This window comes from Panthera pardus, unplaced genomic scaffold (assembly GCF_024362965.1).
Source record: "Panthera pardus isolate Hobbes unplaced genomic scaffold, ASM2436296v1 HiC_scaffold_6, whole genome shotgun sequence".
In the NCBI taxonomy this organism is placed as follows: Eukaryota; Metazoa; Chordata; class Mammalia; order Carnivora; family Felidae; genus Panthera; species Panthera pardus.
Genome location: NW_026526991.1, coordinates 83,165,690 through 83,183,250, shown reverse-complemented (window position 1 = coordinate 83,183,250; position 17,561 = coordinate 83,165,690). Strand labels below are relative to the sequence as shown.

The window sequence follows — 17,561 nt, the reverse complement described above, 5'->3', positions numbered from 1 at the left end:
CCCAGAGCCTGATGCGGGGCTCAAACTCACGGACCACTAGATCATGACCTAAGCCAAAGTTGGATGCCCAACCGACTGAGCCACCCAGGCACCCCCGAGTTGTGTTTTTTGAAGATATAATTGACAAACCTATAGCTAGACTAAGAAAAAGAGTAGATTAAAATAAAATCAGAAACAAAAGAGGAGATATTACAACTGATGCTACAGTGTGGGGGTGGGTGGAAGGATCATAAAAGACCATTATGAGCAAGCAGTCATACACCAATAATTGGATAATCTTGAAGAAATGGATGTTTAGGAACATATAACCTAGCAAGCCTGAGTCAGTAAGAAAAAGATAATCTGAACAGAGCAAAAAATGCTAAGGAGATTGAAGCACTATTTAAAAACCCAACAAAGATCAGGACCAGGTGGTGTCTTTTGAAACTTTCAAAAAATCATAGAGGAGAAACCACTTCCCCATTCTTTTAGTGAGGTCAATTTTTTGCTGACACCAAAACCAAAGATACTACAAGCAAAGAAAACTACAGGTCAATATTCCTGATGAGTATAGGTGCAACAAAATACTAGTAATCAACTTCAATAAGGTATCAAAAACAATAATACACGATGACCATGTAAGATTTATCCCTGGGATGTAAGGATGGTTCAACATACACAAATAAATTAATGTTATATACTCCATTAACAGAATGAAAGATATATATCACATGGTCATCTGAAATGATGAAGAAAAACATTTGGCAAGATCTAACTTTTTCATGATAAAAATATTCAAAATACTAGAAATAGAAACTACTCAGCATAATAAAGGCCATAAATGAAAAGCACACAGCGAATACCATACTCGAAAGACTAAAAGCTTTTTCTCTAAGATCAGAACCAAGGCAAGCATGTCCACTCTCACCACTACTAAGAAACATACTCCTAGAAGTCCTTAGCCAGAACTATTAAGCAAGAAAAAGAAACAAAAGGCATCCACATTGGAAAGGAAGCAGTAAAATCATCTGTATTTGCAGACATGATCTTATACATAGGGCACCTTTGGCTCAGTTGGCTCAGTCAGTTGAGGGTCTGACCTTCAGCTCAGGTCATGATCTCACGGCTCGTGAGTTTGAGCCCTGTGTCAGGCTCTGCACTAATAGTGCAGAGTCTGCTTTGAATCTCTGTCTCCCTTTCTCTCAGCTTCTCTCTCAAAAATAAATACAGCAAAGTTCCAGCATACATACAAAATTAACATATAAAAATCAGATGCATTTCTATACACTAACAATGAACTATCTAAAAAGGAAGTTGGAAAAACAATTTCATTTAAAACAGTATCCAAAGAATAAAATAGCAATGAATTTAATAAGGAGGTGAAACTATAAAACATTGCTGAAAGAAATTAAAGAAGGTACAAATAAGTGAAGACATCTGTATTCATAGATTAGAAGACTTAATAATGTCAAAAGGTCCATATTACCCAAAGTGATATACAGATTCAGTGCAATACCAATCAAAATCCTAATCATATTTTCTACAGTAATAGAAAAAATAATTCTGATATTCATATGGAACCACAAAGGATCTTGAATAGCCAAAACAATCTTGAGAAAGAAACCTAAAGCTGGAGGTAGCACACTTCCTTATTTTAAGATATCTATTTCAAAGCTATGGTAATTCAAAAAGTATGGTACTAGCCTAAAGAGAGTAGAACAGAATAGAGTGCCCAGAAATAATATGGCCATGTGTAAATGGCCAAGTCATCTTTGACTAGGGTGTCAACAATACACAGTGGAGAAAGGATAATCCTTTCAACAAATGGTGTTGGGAAAACTGGATATTCACATGCAAAAAGAATGAAGGTGAACCTTGCTACATACCACATACAAAAATCAACTCAATATGGATTAAAGACTTAAATATATGACCTAAAACTGTAAAACTCCTAGAATAAAACTTGGTGGAAAATCTTCATGACATTGGCCTTGGCTATGACATCAAAAGCAGAAGCAAGGCAAGTAAAGCTAGATAAGTGGATCTACATCAGACTAAACAGCTTCTGAACAACAAAGGAATTAACAGAGAAAAGGTAACCTATGAATGAAAGAAAATTTTTGTAAACCATATATCTGATAAGGGTATTCAAGATACATGAAGAACTACTACAACTCAGTAACAACAACAAAATAACCCAATTTAAAAATAGCAAAGGACTTGAATAGACATTTTTCCAAAGAAGACCTACAGTTGACCAAAAGTTATATGAGAAGGTGATCAACATCACTCGTCATCAGGGAAATGCAAATAAAACCCACAATGAGTCTTTCACAATGATGAATGAATCATACCTGTTAGGGAAGGCTATTATTAAAAACCAAAAAACACAAAAAGATACCAAATGTAGGCAAAGATGTAGAGCATTAAAACTCTGTACACTGTTGGTAGAAATGTAAAAGAGGGCAACTGCTATGGAAAACAGTATGGAGTTTCCTCAAAAAATTAAAAATAGAACTACCATATGATCCAGCATTCCCGCTTCTGGGTATATGTTCAAAAGAATTCAAAGCAAAATCTTGAAGAGATATTTACATACCCATGTTTATTGCAGCATTATTCATGATAATCAAGATGTAGAAACAACCTAAATATCCATGGTAAATAAAATATATACGTATGTGTGTGTGTGCGTTCGTGTAAAATGGAATATTATTCAGTCTTTAAAAAGAAGGAAATTTTGTCATATGTGATAAATGGATAAATCTTGAGGACATTATGCTAAGTGAAATTAACCAGTCACAGAAGGACAAGTGTCATGATTACACTTCTATGAGGTATTTACAATAGTCAAACTCATAGAAGCACAAAGTCGAATGGTGGTTTCCAGGGACTAGAGGAAGGGGAAATGGAGAGTTGCAACGTAATGGATATAAAGCTTCAGTTAGCAAGACAAGTAATTTCTAGCGATCTGCTATACCACACTGTGCCTATAGTTAACAATATTATACACTTAAAAATGTGTTAAGGGGATAGATCTCATATTTAATATTTTTGCCACAATTTGCAAAAGGAAAGACTAACTATAAGGTATTAAATAAAGCTCAATATATTGTTTGTTTAGGTAGTTCTTATTTTTCTTTAGAGCTTTATTTGCTAGTTTACCATGATGGTAAGCATTCTATGCAACCATCCTGGTCTCTCATGTGATTCTTCTTGTAGTTAGGGATAGATTTATGTAAATATACAATGAGATTCTGACTCTGTTAACGTTTGAGAGGCATGCAAAAGGCCTAAACCTGATAGTGCTTTCCTCACTGCTTTGAAGCTCCCAGAGTTTATTATCCCTTTGAACTAAGGTCCTTATTCAGTTGTTTCCAGATAGTCATGGACATATTGATACATAACATGGTTTAAATAATACCAGCTAACTGAGAGCAGGTGCATTTTAATGTATTTGGAGGATTAGGGTTGGATCCAAAAGAGAGGTAACATAATAACATTAAGAGATTTGGAGTGAGGAAGAAAGGGAGAGGGGTCAAGTTTTCAGAAAAGACAAGACTTCACTTGGAGATACTAACATCTAGTGTTTCATCTGTGCTTGGGAGCAGCCCTTCCTATACTCAAGATTTACCATGATGGGCAACTCTTAGAAAAGGCCGAGATCATGAAACAAAGCTCTTATTTCTCTTCTTTTTTGTTTCTTTTTCCTTCTTTTTCTTTTCTCTCTTTTTTTCAGAAAAAAAAAAAAAAGGCTAGCTATGATGTGTAAATATTCCACCTCTTTCAGTGATCTCACTGTGCCACCATCTAAGCAATTGGTGACTGATACTAACTACTATGAATGTAGTTTGTGGGAAACTGAATATTCCAGTGTAAAATAGGAGATCAAATACCCTTATCTGTAAAGTAGGGGTATCAGGCCAACTGATCGATATGATTGCTTTGGTTAAAATTCTCTATTTGTCAAGCGTTTATATATGTATGTAAATACTTTCACTTTTTCCTCTGATCTCTGAGGAAGTATATTAAGTCTCAATTTGTCACAACTTCCCAGGGGTGACTCTTAGTTGAAATGTCACTGACAGCTTGTGGTTTGGACCTTTTTTTTTTTTTTTTTTTAACTCCAGGCAGAAACAACTAGAAGCCCTTGAACAACTGCAAGAAGATGCTGTCAACCAGGAAGCTGACCTTAGGAAGGTCCACGGAACCAGCCCATGGCTGGAGGACGGAGAAGAGCAGGTAGGGTGGCCTTTGACTACTTTATATTCAAAGGGAAGTTTCCTCAGATGTCCTTGAAACCATGAAGTAAAAAACAGAGGAGGAACAGAAAAAACAAAAAACAAAAAAAACAAAGAGGAACTGCGAAGTTCAGTCCCTGGCGACCAGCATCGAGCGGAGGAAGTAACGGGGAGTTGTAAAAGAGGCGGTGTCAACAGCCTACTGATGAAAAGAGGCATCTTTGCAGAAAGAGGCAGCTTGACATATCAGGACTTTTACCGCTGAAGAAATAGCTCAGGCATACAAAGCCCATGCAAACACAGAATTGCAGAAGTTCAGTAGAGGCTTATCACTTCCCTGAGAAGAAAAGCACATTTTCAGTTTCGTCTGCATAGTAACAGTGAGCGCTCAATTGCTTTCTTTCCTGGCCACCCTGCTAAAATCCAGCATTAACTGTACGTGTCCAGGTTGAGGATCGAGATCGGGCAGCCCACTCAGCCAGTGACAAAGCTAAGTCTTTGCTGCATAAATTAGAGGACGCAATTTCGGAACAACGGAATCTTCAGACTATAAATACTGAGTTAGTGAATACTTGCCAGACACTTGAGCGGAAGACAAGAAAATTGAAAAGTGAGTAGCAAATATTTGTTATGTCCCAATTCAGTCCACCTGAGAAAAAAGACTACAGCCGTTTTTGTAGATTACAGCTGCTGTATTATTATTGCATTTATGACAACCAAATGGTTCCAGAAGGCAGAGTTGTGGGCTTCCAGAGAGGCTTGCCTAGTGACTAAGTAGATTGATTGAACGATTAACTTTCCCTTTCAGATCTTTTATTATGAGCTAGATTTGGCCCTGACTGCTATTTCTTTAAAAATTAAAGTTCTCAATATCTGTAAAAGTAAACAAGGAAAAAAATCTTGTATGCATGGGATATTTGAAATCGCAAATAGCTTACATATTCTACTCTGATTTTATTAGCTCACTTGTACTCAAGACATGGTAGAAAAGGACCTGCCTCTCTATTTTCTTTTAAGTAGTTATCTTAGGGGGCAAAATACTTACCAATTCAGTGTATCCAAATATTAAATATATGAGAATGCTTTTTAAATTTTAAGGTGTTCTTTACATATATATTTTGCTTTAAAAAATTAGAATATTCAGTATTTTTCTGTATTACCTAAAAGTAGATAAATGTTTACTAAGGATTTAGTTGAAGAGACAATTGTCAAATGACAGTTGGCAGATTATTCATAAGCTTATTTTATTCTAGGAAGATAATTTGGTAAAAATAAAGCTTACTTATTTGAGCATTTATCAGACAATTGCCCTTATTTGGCTAGCTTTTTGTTCTATCTGGCCAGCTAAATATTCTTTTTAGAGACAGTTATTGGTTTGGGTGACAAACAAATGAATTATAAGCTTCAGGTGAAATAGAGATGGAGATTTTCAGTCTTGGGTTTGTTTGTTTTGTAGCCTTTCTATTGCTCTCTGAGAAAGCTGTTTAAAAGTTTAAAGGACTTGGCTAGTTCTAACATAACAGTAATTATTCAATATTTTATTATAATTTTTAAACCTTGCAGACCTTGCTGGTTTTCAGTAATTCTAACTATCAGTTTACTTTACTCCATCAGACAGTGTGTGGCTTTAAATGACATAATCTATATATTATTTTATGATTGCTCAGAAGGTATTGGAGAAGGTTCCCTTGTGATTAGAAGTGTTCATGTTGAGACGTGAATAACAAAGCATTCCAAATTTGGCTTATGGTATTTTTGCTTTAGACACTGTGCTTAGAGGACTAATCTTTTGCTTCAGTTATATTTATCTTTGATTAAATCAGCATTATACCCACTGTTTTATAAAAATAAGAATTTATCTCCTCCTCCAACTCCCCCCACCTTGATTTCCTTATAGTACCTTGTTGGAAGAGTCAACTTTTTAAACTTATTCCAAAATATACCTTCTTGATATTATGAACTTGCTCTTGTCTTCCCCAGTTTATTGGTCCAAACATTATTAAAAACAGAATATGAAAGCTACCCTGAGTCGCAGGCACGTGTTTTTGTTTTTTTGTTTTTTTGTTTTTTTTCTGGCTGAATAAAGTAGAGTGGATGTTTCCTTTCTATCTTGAGTTTCTCACAACCTGCCTGGCTTTTTGAACTTCTTGTACTTGATTGTATCTTTTGCTGCCCATAGAAGGCTTACATATCAAGATTTTACCCTGAAGACCATTTACTTGTGAGGATTTTTCTAACAATGCCCTTTAAAATCAACCTTGCAACAAGAGGGAAATTTAGGTAGCACATATTTTTGAGACGTTCTGTACAGCAGATTTTCCAGATAGACTGTGAATAAATGTCAGCGAGGTAGGACAGTTATCACATAAACACATCCTGGCACATTCCACCATTACCACTGCCACCACATGCTGTTTGAATTCTGAGTCAGACTTTTGAATTCTGAGTCAGAAAATAAAAATATTCAAATCCATTTAGCTCTTCTGAAACTTTCTGTTTAGCTTAATACATTTATTAAGTGTTTAAGGCAATTACTTTCTGTTGTATCTAAGAATGGTTCATTAGCAAATTGGGTGCAGATTCAGTTATTTTGTCCAAATGTTAAGGTCAACGACAGTGTTCATAAACTGAAACTAGGAAGTTGTTTATGACATTTGATTAGAAGTCCTGAACTTAATATTGAATAAGTAATATTCAAGCTTTCAGCTGCCACCAGGACTGGACTTATTTCTTTTTCTTTTTTTTTTAATTTTTTTTAACGTTTATTTATTTTTGAGACGTAGAGAGACAGAGCATGAGTGGAGGAGGGACAGAGAGAGAGGGAGACACAGAATCGGAAGCAGGCTCCAGGCTCCGAGCCACCAGCCCAGAGCCCGACGCGGGGCTCAAACTCACGGACCGCGAGATCGTGACCTGAGCTGAAGTCGGACGCCCAACCGACTGCGCCACCCAGGCGCCCCTGGACTTATTTCTTAGTGTACATGCTTTCCTTCATGAAATATGCCATTATAACTGCTAAGTTTCTGGAATGATTCCTTACATATTTTCTTTCTTTTGCTTCTTACCTACATATGTATCTAAGTATCTTGTTAACAAAGGCCATTCTAGATGTATAAATGGATTTTTGTTTTGAAAAGGGAATAAAAAGGCTTCTTAGATCTAGGGTATTTACCCAACACATTAGAGTGACTCTAATGTACACAAAACATAGACCACTTGATCTAATCCAAGCTATCACCTCTTTGCTGTTCATCCTCTTTTTGCCCCTGTCCCACATGAAATCTTCATTGAGTCCCTGATGTAATCAATGATGAGGGAATTAATTTCTTTTAGACATTGTAAATATTTCCTTGGCAAGAGAACCCGAGAAGCTCCTGTATATCATAAATTCCTTATTTGAGCGTAGTGTTTCTATTAACTTTATAGTTTAGAGAAGGCTTTCACCTAGATGATCTCACTGGAAACTCTCTTCTGACTTGCTGTCCCTAGCATGAACGGCATGAGGTATGGGACAGATAAGAGCCATCTGGCTTTGAGGATGGATGCAAGATGAGGGCCACTTGTCTTGAGCCGCTAGTACACAAGAGGGAAATGAGACAAGAAAGAAGGGTTCACGTGATTCAGACACTTAAAGATAGGTGTTGAGCTGAGAACCGAGGGAAAAACCCAAAGTCAGAAAAAGCTTGCTCAACAGCTCTGATGGGATGGGGGACTAAATTTTCCCAAATGTAGGATGCAGAAATGGATGAAATAATCTAGGAGGCAGTATAGCATAATGATTAAGAGCATGGTATTTGAAGTCAAACCTACATTCTGATTCTAAGTCTACAAATGAGAAACTGGATAATGTTGGGCAAATCACTTTACCTCTCTGAGTCTCCGTATCCTCTTCCAGAAAATGCAGTAGTTTATAAATAACACATGCAAAACACTAGCTAGTGCTTGGTCATACCTGGCAGAGTCTGTTCTGATAGAGTACGTTTCTCCCACGTGCATTACCTCATTCACCATCGGCAAATGGATAATGACATGTGAGCATAATATGGAAGTTATGTCGTTTCATTCGTGATTTCCCTGGGAATAGGATCTGGGTTGGTAGGCATGGAATTGTAACCTTCGACAGGGAAGGAAGAAGCATTCGGCTTTGGCTGCTGACAGGCAGCAGGAGCCCTTTCAGCTTTACTTTAAGAAAATTAAAATCAAGGGTCTGCACCTGGGCCTCCCTCCCCAGAGAGGTGCACCCAGCCTTGCAGAGCTCTGGCTTGTGGCAGACTGTAGTCCCTCCTGTGTTCTCTTTAGCAGTCCTGCTGCCCGAGAGTTCTACTTCCATCTGCATTTTCTTAGCACCCCACCAGCACTATCCCATTTAAATGTCGCCAGCTCTCCATGCTTTTGTTATTGTACGTTTCTATTATCCTGTGAGGCAGCCTTTAGTCAGTCATCTTAAGATGCATGTCTCAGTGATCCAAATTTTCTCCCAAGGCACTAATAGTTTATAATTGTGTTGGTCAGTGCTCTGGTTACAGTGGTACATGTGCGTTTTTAGTGATCTCTCCCGAACTGTGTTTATCTCATAAACTCAGTTATTTTTGGTCTTACAATTTTTATGTTCATTTTTTGATGCACAATTAACCTATCCTGAAATGTTCAGATCTTAAGTGTAGTGTTTAACCAGTTTGCCAAATGCACATCGAAACACAGAACTTCTATAACCCCAGAAAGTTCCCTTGTGCTACTTTCCAGTTGCTGTCCTTCTCCCACCTCCTCCACTACAGGAATCAGCCTCTGATCTTTCTTGTTTTTAAATTTTTATGTATTTTGAAAGAGAGAGTGTGTCTGAAAGCAGGGGAGGTACGGGGGGGTGGGGGGGAGAGGGAGAGAGGGAATCCCAAGAAGGCACCGTGCTGTCAGCGGAGAGACCTACATGGGGCTCGATCCCACCAACCAAACCATGGGATGATAACCTGAGCTGAAATCAAGAGTTGGATGCTTAACCGACTGAGCCACCCAGGTGCCCAGAATCAGCCTCTGATCTGATTTTTATCCCCGATGGGTTAGTTTAGCTTCCAGAATTGAGATATTAAGTATGTACTCTTGTTCGTGTCTGTCTTCTTACTCTCAACATAATAGTTATCTTACTATTTTATTTCTCAGTGGTATGCCATTTTCATGACTGAACCATATTTCTTTATATGAACGTTCCACAATTTGATTATCTTTCCTCCTATTATTGGACATCTAAGTTATTTGCAGTTTGGGGGTGTTATGGAGTAAGCTGCTATGAATATCTGTGTATAGGTCTTTGTAGGGACGTATGTTTTTCTTTAACTTAGGAGAAAGATCTATCTATGAGCAGAGTTGTTAGGTCGTAGTGTAGCTGTAACTAGCTTTTTAAGAAACTGCCAGTTTTCCATAGGGTCAGTAACATTTCACACTCTCACCAGCAGTGTCTGGGAGTTCCAGGTGCTCTACAACATCAACGTGTGATGGTATCAGTCTTTTTGTTTTTTGCCACTCTCCTGTGTATCTTGTGATTTTCATTTTTGTGCTGATTGGCTGTGACATATCAAAGTCTTTTGCCCATTTGCAAATTAGGACGTTTGTCCTTTTGTTTTTGAGTTAGAGGATTTCTTGACATATTTTGGAGACAAGTCCTTTGACAGACATATGTGTTGTAAATTATTTTCTCCTTGTCTGTGGTTTTCAATGACATTTGATGTTTTTTAATACATGCTTTTATAGAACATGAGGTGACACATATATTGTGTTACAAGAGTCCATACTCCTTAAATATCAACCATCACTGATAGCTAACATTATTATAGCTCTAATTCTATGGCTTTAAATTAGCAACAGCCAATTAATTGCAGGGCCTTTGCCCGAAAGCCTCATTGCATAGTCATTTGGAAAGTTGTTTTGTCTCAGCTTCTTCAGAGGCAAAGTATCCGAGACACCTGGTCCCATCCTATATCACAGATGGCAACAGCAGGGGATACAGTGGCCATTGTTTTATTTCCTTCCATGTGAAATCTAAATGTCCTAGAGACATGGCAGATCCAACTCCAAACACATAAAAAAGAATGCAAAGGTGAATGCAAATTAGGGTCATAAAGGCAACATGTTTTGCCTTATAAAACATATGGAAATACTTGCTACACATTTCACAAAACATCTGTTGAAATAAGGTTTACAATTTAAATGTCTTGAGATGGACTATTCCTAAAACCCAAGATTGCCTGGTGGGAAAGCAGATGGGCAATTTAGGCAGCCTTCTACTAGCTCATTATTTCTTGTGAAACACAAGCTTAATTGGAAAATCCAGAGACAGTGTTTTGGAGATATATTACTTTCAGAGACATAATATTGGCCACTTCTAAAAGGTTTGGTTGCTATTGCTTAGATGTAGGTCTGGAGAAGTTTAGGGCTTTATTTATGAATAGAGTTAACACAGAGAATTTTGTAAAATTGAATCTTTACTGGAGTTTTAAGTATTAAAAACTAAATAATTTTACTACTTAAGTGTGTTAGAAATTTTTAAAAAGATAATTTCCTCCTGGTGGGCCCAGTAACACTGTGTCAAGCTTAGTTGCAAAATAAGTAATTTTTACCAAAAAAAGTCTTACAAAATAGAATTTTACTTATTTTTTCAAGCCTTTTTTCCTAGAAAAAATAATTTCATAGATTATGTACTTTTCACATATATTAACATTATTTTCATGGTTCAGAATTTCTTCAGGCTATTGAGATATAAAACTGTTGGTCTTTAAAATAAGCACCAGATTCACATGTGTTTTGGACACCAGAATATTTGCTGTTAATTTTCCTGGCTGTTAGTGATATAAAAAAAAAAAAAAAAAGAAAAGAAGGAAAAAAAAAAGTGGCAGCTATTAATATGTCTCCATCTAGCAGAGCTTCCTACCCTCATTTGTTTTTAATCATCTGTGGGCTGAGAACACAGTCAGAGCTTGTGAGATTTATAGATAAATCCAGAGCCTACTGCATGAGTGGAAGCGTGAGGAGTTGCCACATGAATAAAGGGCAGGCATATCAACATCTATTTTGGTTCAAAAGATTTGGGCCTGTTTTCTGGTTCTTGGCTATATTTCAAAGAGTAAGGATTGTCAAATAAGTGATATGTTACTATGTAGCTCAGGGTTAAAAAGGTATTTTTTTTCTTCATTTCTGTTGCTCCAGAGATGAGAATTTCGAAGTTACTAGGAGACAGATTTCACTTAAGTAGAAAGATAAATATTTTTAATTGCACGAAAGAGTACACCGAGTTGAGCATTATCCTATGCGTCTGATCCCAGCTCCATACATGCTGAGTCATCATTGAAATCCTCTGGACAACAATGTTCTCATGATCTCAGATGTACCTGTAGGATTCTGGGGCTCCCATCACTCATAGCTCCAGCAGAAGCTGCTTGGAGAGAGGATTTCTACCTTGTAGGCAGTTGGACTGATGACCTCTCAGGTGTATTCCTATGTGAAGGTGAAATAATGCTATGACTCACCTCTAGAAGACAATTGCATCTACCAAGGTTAATTTTAATACCCAAGAGTGATAGTGGTTTAGCCTCTCCAACCTTTGTTCTCTGTATCCACTGCCCCAGGACATGATTTGAGAACAGTGTTCTCAGAAGTCATTGCTTTTCCCTCTCCTTTCCTCAGGCCCCAAATTTAAAACTGTTAAAAGTTTATGAAATTAACCAGGGGAAAAAGCGGGTTACTAACGTCCATATTAAGCAAGCTGGTTATGAATTCTTTTTATAGCAACAGTTGAGTCACTGAGAAAGAAGTTAATTAAAGGACGACGCCATGGCTTACCGTTTCAGGTAAAAAACAAACAAAAAAACCTGTGATGTGTGTTTACTGTGGGGAAGAGGTCCAATCTGTGTAAGGTTTTGAAGCTAATTTATAATAGATAATGATTTTGATTATAAAATTAAATAACCAATTTAGAAGAAAATCCTCCGGGGGACTTTGTTCTCTTATGCACTGAAAGCATTTAGCAAAACAAGAGGGGAGAACTCACGTTAGTGAATGGCTTCTAATAACATCTTTCAAAGAAGAAACATTTGAGAATTTATCTATTAGCAAAGGGCCAGTTTTTTAGTCTTAGGCACCTCCTTTCTGATACTGTTGAATGTGTCCTCTTGGATGGGCTGGGGTGGTTATTGTCTCTTATTTTCTCCTGTTTGAATTAAACTTTCAACTCCTTTCTGTCTGGATATCTCAATATATCCATGGCAGAGTTCAATGTATTTCTTTCCCTCATGATACTTGGTGAATTTCTCCTTTTTGTTCTTAAATGAGGAACATAAGGAAGGGTAAGTTTGGCACTGGGGTGGAGGGACTGGAGAAGGGAAGAAAGAGAGGGGTGATGTCTGCATGTATCTGTTTCCAAGGGTGTATTGCAGGCACATCTGTTTAAGTAGAACAAAAATTATTCATGTGGAGACTAAGCTAGGCAGAGTGCCTAGAAAGCCCCCTATAATAAGTTGAAGTGGAAAAACCTCCACATCCAAAAGTTCTCTAATCATATTAGGAACACCAACACGATTTTATATTATAGCATAACTGTGATCGATATGTATCTACCTCTTGGACGAGGGCCACAATTTGATAGCTATAAAATTTTCATAGACACCATTTTCACTACACTGACATGTCTCCACCAAGCTTCTTTGGCCTCTGCCTAAAGATTTCAATGACAGAGCCCTTGTGTTTCCTGTCCCTGATCGTTGGATTTCATTTCTAAAACAAGTAATGAGGAAAAGAAAATGAAAACTTTACAATTACAAACCTCTTCCCTTAAAGTTGAACACTAGAAAGAACTGGCCAATAACTACCCTCCTCAGGTAGCATCATATCTTCTCTTAAGCATAATATGTTTTGCATCTTTCTTTGACTCTGTCATCGTTCTGTCTTTGAATATGTTCCACCATTTTCTCATGACAGAGCTGTTTAGATGAAGAATTTCCTCACTATGATCCCCTGTCCTGCACGGATGGAATTCAACAACCTCTTCAAGAACAACTGGTAAGTTTAAGCCTTTTGAAACAATTTAAGTGCCTGTTGCAAACCACTACTATGCCAAAATAGAAAGTTAAGTCCAGTATGTGTCAGTAGTCTCAGAACTCTAAACTCTACCACTTTTCTTTGGGAGATTATGAGATGAGGCAATGGATTCCTATTCTTTTTCTTTATCACACACATGCATACAATGCTGGTAGACCCTATGGTATGGCAATATTTTAAATTTGATTGTGGTATCATGATGAAATATTGTATAACTAAGCTTGCCCCTCACCCATACCTCTTTCCTCAAAGCTCTTGTTTAGGGGCGCCTGGGTGGCGCAGTCGGTTAAGCGTCCGACTTCAGCCAGGTCACGATCTCACGGTCCGTGAGTTCGAGCCCCGCGTCAGGCTCTGGGCTGATGGCTCAGAGCCTGGAGCCTGTTTCCGATTCTGTGTCTCCCTCTCTCTCTGTCCCTCCACCGTTCATGCTCTGTCTCTCTCTGTCCCAAAAATAAATAAACGTTGAAAAAAAAAAAAAAATTAAAAAAAAAAAAAAAAAAAAGCTCTTGTTTATATGAGAATGTCGATTATTGGGAATTGATATAATTCTGTTAAATTATTGAACTGTGATTTTTAATGAGAATTATAGTTTACCCACAGGGTAAAGTATACCTTTTGTTCAAGAGGATGAAAGCTTTCTTACTTGACATCATTTATTTTCTTCTGGACCTCTCTCACAGGGTTGAGACCGGTAATAGTCTTTCTGCCTTTGGAGATAAAGAGAGTAGATAATGAAACATACTGTTACATGCCTTTAGATACCTAACAGTACTTAATTTTCTCTTCAGAAGCAGTGTTGCCATAAACAATATAGCAGTCGAGAAGCAAGAATACATCAGGCACCCCTGACTTTCAGACATACATGCTGGTACACACCTCTGCTGGGTAAGCATGGATAGCCCCCCTCTTATACCCTGTCAGGCATGGCTGAGGGTAGGGCTCTTTTTGAATGGGAAAATAATCACAATTATATTTGTACAGAAAAAGTTGTTAAATACTTGGATATTTATCCCAGAATTCAGTCAACGAACTTATGTTTGAGCACTTACTCTGTACAAAGCACCGTATTATGTGTAATAAAGAATCAATCTTAAAATAGCTCACAGATTATCAGGGAGATTAGAATGGGCTCAGAGGGGGTACCTGGGTGGCTCAGTTGGTTAAGTGTCTGACTCTTGATCTTGGCTTAGGTCATGATCTCACAGTTTGTGGGATCGAGTCCCACATCGGGCTGTGTGCTGACACATGGAACCTACTTGGGATTCTATCTCCCCCTCCCTCTCTGCTCCTCTTCTGCTTCCGCACGCATGCTCTCTCTCTCAAAATAAATAAATAAACTTAAAAAATATATATATTAAAAAAAAAAGAATGGGCTCAGAGAAGTCTCCATAGAAGAAATGAGAGTTGAACCAGGCCTTGAAACATGGGTTGCATTTGGAAAAGCAAAAATCATGGACAAGGTATTCTAACTGAGGAGAATGGCATGAGGGAAAAACAAAGTAAAACAGAAGTAAGAATGCAAAAGATTCAAATGTTTGAAGAAGAATCAAAGCTGGACAAGTCATTTTGGAAACTGGAGTTTGGCTGGGATATAGTTGAATATAAGTTTGGAGCAAGTTGCAGGTTACATGTGGGCTATTACTCAAGGCCAGGCTAAGGAGAATGAGCTTTATCTTAGGAAAGGCTCAAAGCAGTGACATCTCTCATCTCTCATCACAAGCTAGATGTGAGTGAAAGCAAAAGTTAATGCCTGGTTCTGAAATGACAAGAGAAATGGGATGGTTATCAAATAAAGTTAAGAAGAAATAAATAGAAAGCAGAGTGATCTGTGGGTCATTTCAGGTGGAGAAGGGAAAAGTGCTACCACTGCTAATGGCCTTTTTCTATCATACAACAGCTTCGTGCTTTCTCTAGATGACTTTGTTCACACTAACCCAGGGGTAGTAACGTGATCACAATGTCAACAGTCCCTATGAGTGCCTGCTGCATGCCAGGCACAGTTCTCTGCTCTTAACATTGCTGTTACCTCCTTTAATCATCACCTCCCTGCTAGGTAGATGCTAATGTCATTTCCATTTTAAAGATAAGGAAACAGGGGCGCCTAGGTGGCTCAGACAGTTAAATGTCCAACTCTTGATTTTGGTTCAGGTCATGATCTCATGGTTTGTGAGTTCGAGCCCTGCACTGGACTCTGTGCTGACAGTGCAGGGCCTACTTGGGATTCTCTGTCTCCCTCTCCCTCTGTGCCTCCCCCACTCATGCTCTGTTGCTCTCTCAAAATAAATGATAAATAAATAAACAAACAGAAACAGTGAGTTAGTAATTTGCCTAAGGTCATTTTGTCATTACTTACACTTCATATGTAAGTAAACTGAGGCTCAGAGTGGTTTAGTTATTTATCTAGGTCACACAGCTAGTATGTGGCCAAGCCAGGATTTGAATTAAAAATTTGTGATTGACTCCAAAGCCCGTTTTTTTCCATTAAACTCTTTTTCCTATACTCAGAAAAACACATAACAAGATGGTTTTCTCCAAAAAACAGTTTGTCACCCTATTTCTTTCGTGTCTTTAATGACTTCTAGTCACAGCATCTGACAATTTTCTCTTCAGGAGTTGGTAAGCTGTCTCTGTAAAGGGCCAGATAGTAAATATCTTAGGCTTTGCAGGCTATATGCAGCAACTACTCAGCTTTGCTGTTGTATCACACAAGCAGCCATGGACAATACTGAATGAATGGGTGTGTCTGTGATACAGTAAAACTTTATTTACAAATTAGGCTGGATTTTACCCTCTGGTTGCAAATTGCTGACCCCTTTAATTGCTTAGTAGGCAGGGATTTTTCTGCCCCCTCCCCAACTTGCTTTAAAAGATTGGCATTTTCACTTCATACAACGACGCATCAAGGTGGGGGGGAGGGTTATGTTAAAATAGAATTGAATTGACTTCTGCTTTTTCAGAAATAGTTCCATCTCTCAGGAGGGAAAGAATATGTATGTATGTATGTATATACGTAAAATATAGTTTAAACCAGAAATAAATTTCTGTTTTTATTCTTTTCTGTTCTGCAGATGCCTTACATCTAGAGAGTCTTACAGTGATTCCAAGACTGGAGTTGACACCTTTCTCAGGTGTAGCCAACCGAATCCAAGATGCATGTGAAAGGCCCAACCATGTGAAAATAGAGGATGGTGCTTTGGATGTGACTAGAAGACACAAGTAAGTTAAAAGAGCCAAATATATTTACCCTATTCCTATTGCCTAAGCTTTTTAATCAGTTAAACTTTTGAATCCTGAGACCATAATGTATTAAGTAAGAAGGTTTTATTGTGGCACTTATCTAACTTTCTGAAAATTGACAATTTTAAAGGTATCTCTATAGTTTTCTTGAAGTGCAGTTTTCTTGCACTTTGAATTCCGTAACATCCATTCTAAAATGTAAAAAGACAAATTGGGCTACCCAAAATGTTTCCCAGGTTTTAAGAATATACTATATACTGCTAAGTTAACTTTTTCAGATAGGTTTTGATCACATTTCTATTCCTTCTTCTTCAAGGTTAATGAGCCTTTGCAAATCCTTATCCCCACATCCTCCCTCTCCCCTGGCTCCTCTGTGCTCACCTTTCTGAGTACACAGACTGACCTTCCTCAGGAAAAGTTTGAAATGTCACTGGGGTTTGTGAGCACTATCCACCCCGGTGAAATTTCCTTTCTGTATCAAGGATGCAGAAACAAGACTTTGAATTGCAAATTCTTTATTTCCATTTTTGGCTAGATTCTCTATGGTTTGCCATCTCTCTCTGGTGGAGCTTGGAGCTGGCTTTCCTTATGTCTTACTAAAACCATGAACTTAATTAGAAATTTGGTTAAGCTTAGGCAGGGAAGGGAAACATTTGGTATTAGCTGAAATTCTCCGTCTTTCCATCAGGAGTAAGGAGCTTTGTTTTCTGTTGCCAGGTGCCCAGGCCCTGAAGTTGGCCCCCACTCAGGAACAGATCTTTCAGGTTGCCTCAGGACGAATGATGATCTAAGGATGGAAGTGAGCATTTGATTATATTTCACCTCTATTTTTAGTACGACCATATCCTGGTCCTCTTCTATGGTATATTTTTTTGAAGTATTATGGACACTCTTATAGCCAGTGTGAATCTTATACCACAAAACACAGATGCATGAGAAATGTCAATCTTTCTTGACAAGAAATTACAATTCAGTCATGTAGGGGCTTTCTACTCCTTCTGTAGTACAAGCTAAAGGATAAAT

General features: G+C 37.8%; 1 protein-coding gene across 2 annotated transcripts in view; it reads left to right on the top strand.

Annotated features, from left to right (window-relative positions):
• IRAG2 (inositol 1,4,5-triphosphate receptor associated 2) overlaps positions 1-17,561 on the top strand; it is a 129,340-nt gene that overhangs the window by 72,556 nt on the left and 39,223 nt on the right. The window contains exons 17-23 of one of the 2 annotated variants that reach the window (XM_053895276.1): positions 4,110-4,221; positions 4,668-4,830; positions 11,994-12,055; positions 13,182-13,262; positions 14,090-14,186; positions 16,370-16,517; positions 17,256-17,337. In XM_053895276.1, the coding sequence (XP_053751251.1) occupies positions 4,110-4,221; positions 4,668-4,830; positions 11,994-12,055; positions 13,182-13,262; positions 14,090-14,186; positions 16,370-16,517; positions 17,256-17,337 (745 nt within the window). Of the gene's footprint in view, positions 1-4,109; positions 4,222-4,641; positions 4,831-11,993; positions 12,056-13,181; positions 13,263-14,089; positions 14,187-16,369; positions 16,518-17,255; positions 17,338-17,561 lie in introns of those variants that run through there. The other variant, XM_019452244.2, reaches the window with a different exon arrangement.